Genomic DNA, 10,573 nt, shown 5'->3' on the forward strand with positions numbered 1-10,573 from the left:
AAATGAAGTAGTAAAAGTAATGGTGAACAGAACTAAATGAAAAAAACAAAATAAAATGCTAATAAATGTCTTTTTTAATTATAAAATAGGTCGAATTTTAAATATTTATAGGAATTGACTTATTTAAGTAAAACACTTTCGGTTAGAAATGTTTTTTGTCACAATAGGTTTTATATAGACCTCAAAGTCTTTTATTTTGTTAAGTAATGTGAGATATGAGATAGGTATACATATAAACTCATGGATAGGTTTACAATTTGTTCCGAACAATGTGAAATTACTTTCTCCTTCAACTAACAACATAAAATTAAAGACTATATATAAAGGAAGAAAAAAAATCTTTTAACTAATATCAAAAAATCTTTCTATCGATAGAAACGATATTTATTGCTATTTTCGTAATTAAAAAAATATTTATTGGTATTCTAGTCGAAAAAACAAGACAAAGGAAGAGTTACAATAAAGCTAATGAATATAAATTATTTATATCATAGAGATAATGAATACAGATTATCTCAATATATATATTTTAGTTTTAAATTTAATTTGAAAATTATTAGAATTTTTATATTTTAATTTGAAATTTTACTAAATATTTAAAGATGAAGTAGATATATTTTTAAAGTAAAATTTTAAAATGTTAAATTTTATTTCTTTTAAAAATTTTAATTTTAAATGAATAAATAATAAAATGTTCTTATTTTATGTTAATTAGATAAATAAAATTTACTTTTAAATTATTTTTATTTTAAGATATTTTTTAATGAAACCTTTTTTATTTTAAATTTAAGTGTTAAGATAAAACATTTTTAATATAATTTGAAATTCAATGATTTTTATATTTTTAATTTGAAAATTCACTAAATATTTAAAAGATTAAAATATTAAATTTTTATTTTATAATTTAAATATCCATGTTAATAATAAAATTAAACAAATAAAATAAATAGATATTTAAAAAATTAAATTTAAATTAAAATAGATTTTATAAGTAAATAGTAATTTAAATAAAATTTAGAAAAAAAAATTGTTCAAAATACGTACCGAATTGGTAGGCGATTAGCAGCTAGCCTCTAATATAAAAACAAAGGTAGAGGTTTGGTAGCGCCTGGGAGAGTGAAACCAAAGGGTGAAGCAGAACCCGTCCCTTGCGCCGTTTTGTCATCATGGGTAATTTTCTTGGTACCTCCATTTTCTCACCCTCCAAACAGTCTTTATGGTATTTTTCTTTTCTCAGGTATTTCCAGGGATTCTATGCACAAGAGACGTTCCACCGGTGGCAAGCAGAAGGCTTGGAGGAAGAAACGAAAGTAATTTTCCATTTTTGTGCCCATTTTTCTACGTTTTTGTTTTTTGTTTTTCTTTTTGGTAAAACTGCTGATGAATAATGCGTTGGGATTCCTTTTCCTTAAACAATCGATCTGTTAAAAAAATTTGTTGATCAATGATCATTGATGGTAGAAATGGAGTGGGATTTAGCAAAGGTGCCTCTTTTTGAAGCATAACATTTGATTTTATGATTTATGATTAAATCTGACAAACTAACCATTCTTGAGTCAATACGTATATATATGTATGGATTATGGAAGATTCAAATCACGTAACACCTACATGACACGCATATATGTATAATATACATACTTATATATGTATATGCATGGATCTTAATTCAATCATGTATATATATTAATGAACGATTGATATGTTTGTTTTTGATGTTGCTGTGGTCTTCACGTATGGTTTTATGTTTGAAATCTTACGCGTAGATGATTCAAGTTTTATTGCTCCGATGCTTTATGTTTCTTGAGTTATGCCTGTGTGATATCGGTGTCTAATGTTACACCTGGACCTGGAAATAAGGATATGACCTTCCAAATCCATGGAAAAACTCGCATCTGACACTTATTTCGAGTCCAAATAACATAAGATTCGAGGGCCAAGATGTCTGTTATTTGAGATTCTTGGGCAGTACTTTATGGATGAATACTTCTGGCAATATAGATCCACTGAATTCCCGGTTTTGTTTATTGATGATCTCGGTTTTTCTCGGCGACAGGTATGAACTCGGCCGCCAGCCAGGAAATACAAAGCTATCAAGCAACAAAACCGTCAGGAGAATCCGTGTTAGAGGAGGCAACGTGAAGTGGAGAGCGTTGAGATTGGATACAGGCAACTATTCATGGGGTAGTGAATCCGTAACCCGTAAGACTCGTATTCTCGATGTCGTATATAACGCCTCGAACAATGAGCTTGTTCGCACACAGACTCTGGTAAAGAGTGCCATTATTCAAGTTGATGCGGCTCCGTTTAAGCAATGGTACCTTCAGCACTACGGCATTGACATTGGGAGGAAGAAGAAGATGGCCTCTAAGAAGGAAGCTACTGAGGTAGAAAGTTAATAAATTGGCTTTCCCTTACTGAAAATTGAAGGTCACTTTCAAACTATGTTGCTACATAATAAAAAAGCTTAGGAAATGAAATTGAAGATGCTCATATTAGATACATACATATATAAGATTCTCAAACTCGAGTTAAAGTAACGTAGGTTTTGATGATTGGGTTTAGCTTTGAGTTGATAGTTATTGTTTCTGCATAAAAAAACTGACAGGAACCAGAAGGGGCTGCCGAGGAAACCAAGAGGAGTAAGCATGTAGCAAGGAAGCTTGAGAAGCGCCAAAAAGATCGCAAACTTGATCCTCACGTTGAAGAACAATTTGGTGGTGGTAGATTGTTGGCATGCATATCTTCCAGGCCTGGTCAATGTGGCAGAGCTGATGGGTAAGTTCTGGTTTCTAATCTGTTTCTTATTGGGATTTGCATGCGAGAGTCGTGTATGATTATGCATATGACATGTTTTTTCGATGTATCTGGAGGGTCATATTTAAAGGAAGTGAATAGATAGAGCAACACAACTTATTACTAATCTTTATGTTTTCTCAACATTTTTATTTGTTTGAAATATCTGTGTTTGACATAAGTGTCTTTTAGATGATTATGGATTCTTCCAGTTTCTTAACCTATCCTCCATCAAAGGACTTTCAAATACATCAAAAATTGAAAATATATATATTGAACATGCATGTGTAAAAAGATGCTTGCATGCCATTTGACATGCAATTTTATTACAAAATATTATATTTAATTTAATATAATTTATATGTTTAGGTACATATTGGAAGGTAAAGAATTGGAGTTCTATATGAAGAAAATGCATAAGAAGAAGGGCAAGGGTGCGGGAGCCGCTTAGATGAATTAATTTGGTGTTTTTGTTTTTTCAATTAAAAGTTTGGTGAGAATAAAATAGAAATTGTTTTTATATTATTTTATTTGGTTGAATTAATGGTATTAAATTGTTTTTTAGTATGAATAAAGTTTTTAGCTGTTTTTTTTAGTATGAATACAGTATATGTGTAGATGATTGAGTCTCATCATGTGTGCGAGTTTTAGTTTAGTTAGTTCTAATTTGTCGGCTTTAGTTTGGATTGTACCAGTTTTTAATCTGTTTGTATTGTAATAATTTGATTCTACTTGGTGATTGTTTGGATAGTCTGTTTGTGATAGTTTGATACTTGTGACTACTTGAACCTGTAATTGAATTGGACTTGTTACACTTTAAAACATTAAGATTAAAATTTGCTATTAATCCCTATAGTTTGCAAAAGATGTGGATTTAGCCCATGTCACTACACCAAATGAGGCTTTTAGCGGCATATTTTGTGGCGTTTGCACTACAAACGCCGCTAATAATCTCGCATTAGCGGCGCAAAAAATAAACCGCCGCTAAATATCAGGAATTAGCGGCGCATCATGAGAAGCGCCGTAAAAGAACATCATTAGCGGCGTTTATCGTCACACGCCGCAAGATCTGAAGACCAAAACGCATCGTTTTGGTCTTAATGTATACAAGAATTAGTGGCGTTTATAGTAAATCGCCGCTAAAGCAATTATTAGCGCGTAATGGCCAAAGCGCGCAAAAATCTAAACAAAACGCACCGCTTTGTCTTGCGTATATTAGCGTTAGTGGCGCTTTAACAAAACACGCCGCTAAAGCAAGTATTAGCGGCGCTTACTAAAAGCGCCGCAATATATGTTAACCAAAACGCAGAGTTTGGCCTAGAGGTATGTTACAATTTATGGCGCTTATGGGGAAACGTCGCAAAAATATCCTAACCAAAGTGCACCGTTTTGGTCTTGGTGTATGTTACAGTTAGTGGCGATTAATATAAAACGCTGGTAAAGTATAATATTAGCGGCGTGTCGTGGTAAGCGCCGCAAAACCTCTTAACCAAAACGCAGAGTTTGGTATTGAGGTATACTAGAATTAGTGGCGCAGAGCGAACACGCCACTAATGCATACTATTAGCGGCGCTTTCGTATAAGCGCCGCAAAATTTGACAACAAAAATGCAACATTTTTGTCTCGATGTATACAGTTACTAGTGGCGCATATAAAGAAACGCCGCTAAATCATAGTATTAGCGGCGCTTGTGCAGAAGCGCCGCAAAATATACTCACCAAAACGCTGCGTTTTTACATGAGGTATATTAGAATTAGTGGCGCTTTTTGGATATCGCCGCTAAAGTAGATTATTAGCGGCGCTTTTTTATAAGCGCCGCAAAAGATATTAACAAAAACGCAGCGTTTAAGTCTTGATGTATACTGGAATTAGTGGCGTTCACGAGAAATCGCCGCTAAAGCATTGTATTAGCGGCGCTTTTTGATAAGCGCCGGAAAATGTATTAACCAAAACGCAGAGTTTTGGTCTTAACCATGCATTATATAATGTAGGTTAATATATATGTTTAGTTTATCGTATTTGGTCTATGGTTTATGGTTTAAAGGTTGGGGTTTAAGGTTCCGGATAATATATGTGTTAAAGATTTATGATTTAATTTAGGGTTTATGGTTTACAATTTAGATTAACTAGTGTTTTGTAATTTATATATTAATTAATTTCTTATATAATTGTAAAAAATATAATATTTAGGGCCGAGTTACTATTTTAAGGTTATTGTAATTGATCAGGAGTACTATATATATATATATATTATGTAATAGCTGATCAGATTTAATGTTTAGGTGTTAGGAGCTGGGTTAGACGTTATGGGCCGGTTAGGAGTTAGGGATTTATGGTTTAGCCAGGGATTTAGGCGGGTCGGGTTAGGGTATTAGGTTTAGATCTTTTACATATGTAAATGGAATAACAAATTAAGCTTGGTGGACACTTGTATATATGAATTTAGGGTTACGGTTATAGGGTTAGGGGTTAGAAGTTAACAGTTAAGGACTTAGGGTTTAGATCTTATTTAGTTTTTTTAATTTATATTTTAAATATGTTCTTACATTTTTGAACATAAATAAAAATTATATATTAACCAACCAAATCTGAAATAATTAATAAAACACCACATTAAAGCACGATAAAATAATAATTCTTAGAGAAATAGCAAAAAAAATCAATTGGCTGGAATAAAAATCAGATTAATTAATTGTATTTAAATTTACATATGTTAATGGGATAGCAATGCTTGGTGGACACTTGTATGGATTTAGGGTTTGGGATTTAAGGTTTAGGAATTTTGGGGTCACATCAGGGTTTTGGGTTTAGAGTACTAATTAGTATTTTTAAAATATATTTTAAAAATTTAATCTAAACCAATTGATGTATTTAATTAATATTAGTGTAAATGGAATTAAAAAATAAGTTAAAATATTGGCTTAAATTAGCATTTTCTCTATATTAAGTAAACGGAGCCGTTTATGTTAGTTTTTTGTGGCGTTTGTGTTTGAAACGCCGGAAAAGTGACTTGATATATTGGCTAAACGTCGACGTATAACTTAAGGAAATTAATTTTTAGTGGCGCTTTAGAAGAAAACGCCAGAAATGTGCAATAAATCCGAGCAAAACGGTGCTGTTTCGGATGTTAAACCTTCATTATTTGTGGCGCTTGTCAAGAAACGCCGCAAATACACAAGCTATAGCGGCGTTTTTTCAATAAACGCCGAGAAAGTGTCTTCAATTTTTTGCTAAACGGCGTCGTCTCTGTACACGCATTTATACTAACCTTTTATATATATATTAATTCAACGGCACCGTTTCTATTATTTTTTGTGGCGTTTATTGAGAAAACGCCAGAATTGTGCATTACAGTTTACTAAAACGGCGCCGTTTCTATTTTAACTTTAAAATTTAGTGGCGTTTTTTCAAAAACACCGCAAATGTTTCTTAAAATTTCGACGACACGTCGTCGTTTCTGTACCGTGTTTTAACTTATGCCAATTTATGTGTATCTCAGTGGCCAGAATTCTACATTGCAGAAACAAAATTGGGGGAGAAACGAAAGCAGTGAAATTGAAAGAGAAAAAACGACGGAAGAAACGGAGAGGAGAAATCTTTCTGTGGAAACGAAGGCTTCAGAGGATACTATCAAAGCTGCGTCATCTGTGTTTAAAAGGTAAGCTTTTTTTGAAACAGTGTATCTTGATTTAGGGTTTAGGTTTAGAGTAAATTGGGAATTTGGGGTTTAGGGTCCTAGTTCAGTCACGAAGCAATTCTTACAAATTTGGTTTGGAATTTGGGGAATTTGGGAATTTTTGCGTGTCTAGGGTTTGGTTCCGATCCTGTCGAGCTTTTTTATTTCTTCTACTTTTTTCCTTACACTGTTCGATAATCATGTCTTGTTCCCCAGGAGTGAGTCTGCATTTGCCTAACTGTTGAAGGAAGGAGAACTGAAAATTGTGTACTTAGGTAAGTTTGCTGATTTGGTCATTTATCAATAGTTGAATGGATGTAAAATTTTTCTTGCATTTCTTACTGCTCGATTGCTGAAGGGTACTGCTTTTAATTCGGTTTTTGGAATTTTGGTGCATTCCTCATCGCTTTCGCTTTTAGGGTAGTTTGTTGATTTGTTCAAACAATATTTTCATTGTTTGAAAATTAGAAGCATTTTAGTAAACAAACACTATAATTAGAAATGTATATTCAATATTTGATGTTAAATTGTAATTTTAGAACTAAATTCAAAATTTATTCTTGTTAAAAGTACTCATACTTGAAATTAAAATTAGAACTAAATTCCAACTATTTTATATGTCTTTGGTGCTGGATGTAAATTAAATATCTTGGTCTAATTTACAAATTCCAAGAGGTGCTTATAAAATTCTGAGATTAAGCCTTCACTTTAAATTTGATTTTAAAAAGTAAAATAAAATATATATATTTGTTTAATAAATTATTGTTGTTGTGTAGGTGTAATTCCACAATAAATTGGTAATCTACCACAGTTGATAATTGCTCAGTTTCATGACTGTTATTTTTTACTTTAAAGATTGAATGTTTATTAAAATATGTAATTAAAATATCTTATTAAAAATGTTTCCATGGAGGAAACTTGACAAGAGCTAGGATTCCATGCTTGTAAAACAAAGCAAAGGGTTCATCTTTTTTCTTTTTCAAACAGTTTGTTTCATAAGTAGGGAAATTGATGGAAAAGGTTTGGATTTTGATCGAAGGAATTGGATGAGACAAAGAAGGAAAAATTGATGCAGTTACTGTGAAAAGAGAAAAAGAAGGAAAAATTGAAGTTAAAAGCTTTATGGTTGTGTGTTTTTTTAACTTTGGGGGTGTTTGATTGATGGGACAATAATATGGGAAAAGCATGTGCCACTTGACGGGGAGACGTGGCTCCATTGACATGTCACCATTACACCATAATTTAGGTCTTCCAATTTTCTTTGACATTCATCAGTCCTCTTCTGTATTTATTGTAAACTTTCATGTCTGTTCTAAATTTATAATTTATATAAAATTTATATTTTCGATTAAATTATTAATTTTTTATTTTATACAATTTTATTCAAAATGTAATTAAAATGTCACATTACAAGATGAGATTATTTACAGAGCCAACAATTTCAATAATCCTGTTATGACATTTAGACTAAAAATCATAATTGAATAATAGTTTAGGTATCGAAATTAAATAACATTTGGTTAATTACATAACTTACAAAAATTAAATAACTTACATAACTTACATAAATTAAGTAATTCTTGGTAACTTACATAAATTAAATATCTTGCATAACTTACATAAATTAAGTTAATTAAATAACTTACATAAATTAAGTAAATTAAATAACTTACATAAATTAAGTAAATTAAATAACTTACATAACTTACATAAATTAAGTAATTTACATAACTTACATAACTTAAATATCTTGAATAACTTACATAAATTAAGTAAATTAAATATCTTACATAACTTACATAAATTAAGTAACTTACATAACTTACATAAATTAAATATCTTGCATAATTTACATAAATTAAGTAAATTAAATATCTTGCATAATTTACATAAATTAAATATCTTACATAACTTACATAAATTAAATATCTTGAATAACTTACATAACTTAAATATCTTGAATAACTTACATAAATTAAGTAAATTAAATATCTTACATAACTCACATAAATTAAGTAATTTACATAACTTACATAAATTAAATATCTTGAATAACTTACATAAATTAAGTAAATTAAATATCTTGCATAATTTACATAAATTAAATATCTTACATAACTTACATAAATTAAATATCTTGAATAACTTACATAACTTAAATATCTTGAATAACTTACATAAATTAAGTAAATTAAATATCTTACATAACTCACATAAATTAAGTAATTTACATAACTTACATAAATTAAATATCTTGAATAACTTACATAAATTAAGTAAATTAAATATCTTACATAACTTACATAAATTAAGTAATTTACATAACTTACATAAATTAAATATCTTGCATAATTTACATAAATTAAGTAAATTAAATATCTTGCATAATTTACATAAATTAAATATCTTACATAACTTACATAAATTAAATATCTTACATTACTTACATAGCTTACATTACTTACATGGGGCATACATAATACATAATCTGTAACTTACATAACTTACATAATACATAAAATATATCACATCACAACTTTCTAAAATTCATTTATAGTTATAACTGGCGTTTTGACTAACCCGAGCAAATTATTGTCAACGTCAGACTTCAAGATTTAAGAAATGGACCGGTCTTGGATGAATTTGTCAAGGGTTAGCAACGATTATCGAAATGGGGTGCAGAGTTTTCTAAATTTTGCATTTCAATATGCAAGCTAAGAGAACATGATTCTTTGCCTATGTAAGAAGTGTGTCAACATGAACTGGCATCATCGTGAGGTTGTATACGAGCATCTAATTGTTGATGGGTTTGTTAAGGGTTATAAGCAATGGCTTTTTCATGGAGAATGCCCTAGAAGTACTTCCTCTTCAACGATGGAGGTATCTTATCCTGTTACTGCTTACCATCAGTCTGATAGAGGAGATGACATGGAAGGTATGTTGCGGGATGCATTTAATATGCACAGTCATGGTGTGCAATCGTTCCCAGGGGATTTTATGACATGAACGAAGAACTGTATGAGGGATCAAAATTTTCAAAAATGGCCTTCTGTGTTCGTCTTTTTCAATTAAAATGTTTGGGAGGGTGGACCGGCAACTCATTGACAATGCTATTAGAGTTTTTGAGAGAGATGTTCCTGTTTGCAAAAATCCCTCAGTCATGCAAGGATATGAAGAAAATGATAAAAGATTTAGGCCTTGGGTACAACAAAATCCATAGTTGCCCAAATGACTGCATGTTGTATTCGGGCGATCGGAAAAACCAAATCTTTGTCATGTATGCGCCAATCCGTTGGATAAATAAAAACACAGAAGACGGGAACGACGATGAAAATGATGCACAGTCGAGGAAGAAGCCAGTTAAGATTTTACGGTATTTTCCGTTGATACCAAGGCTTCAAAGGCTTTTCATGTCATCGAAGATAGCGGAGTCAATGACGTGGCACCATGATGGACGAACCGATGATGGATTACTAAGGCATCCGGTAGATTCTTTAGCTTGGAAAGTATTTGACAATAAATTTCCAAGCTTTGCAGGCGATCCTAGGAGTGTGAGGCTTGGCCTAGCATCTGATGGATTTAATCCTTTCAAGATCATGAGCACTGCCTACAGTACTTGGCCAGTAGTGCTTGTTCCTTACAATCTGCCTCCGTGGATTTGCATGAAGCAATCTTGCCTTATCTTATCTATGATTATCCCTGGAGAGAAAGGGCCCGGGAATGATATCGACATTTATTTACAGCCACTTATTAAAGAGTTAAAACAATTATGGGCTGGTGTCGAGACATACGATGTGCTGAGAAAGGAGAACTTTAATTTACGTGCAGCTTTGATGTGGACCATTAATGACTTTCCCGCTTATGCCAATTTATCCGGTTGGAGTACTAAGGGCCGTTATGTAATGGCCCAAATTTGAGGTTATCGGAACAGTGGTTTCGGGACCACAAATCCGATGAGAAAAATTTTATTTTTCTTATATTTTTATGGTCTACAATTTCACAAAATGATTTCGTGAAAATTTCGTTCGAAAATTTCGACGTTTGGGCACTCAATTTAGTCAAAAGGACTAAATTGTAAAAGTGCAAAAGTTGAGTTCTACA

General features: G+C 31.5%; 1 protein-coding gene across 1 annotated transcript; it reads left to right on the forward strand.

Moving 5' to 3' along the window:
* The first annotated feature begins 1,108 nt into the window (after positions 1-1,108).
* LOC105790505 (40S ribosomal protein S8) lies at positions 1,109-3,394 on the forward strand. Its single transcript, XM_012618140.2, has 5 exons — positions 1,109-1,170; positions 1,238-1,310; positions 2,057-2,387; positions 2,609-2,778; positions 3,166-3,394. The coding sequence occupies exons 1-5, from the start codon at positions 1,167-1,169 to the stop codon at positions 3,245-3,247; spliced, it is 660 nt and encodes a 219-aa protein (XP_012473594.1). The 5' UTR covers positions 1,109-1,166; the 3' UTR covers positions 3,248-3,394.
* Positions 3,395-10,573: the final 7,179 nt, after the last annotated feature.

The sequence above is a fragment of the Gossypium raimondii genome, chromosome 8 (genome assembly GCF_025698545.1).
Source record: "Gossypium raimondii isolate GPD5lz chromosome 8, ASM2569854v1, whole genome shotgun sequence".
NCBI lineage: Eukaryota > Viridiplantae > Streptophyta > Magnoliopsida > Malvales > Malvaceae > Gossypium > Gossypium raimondii.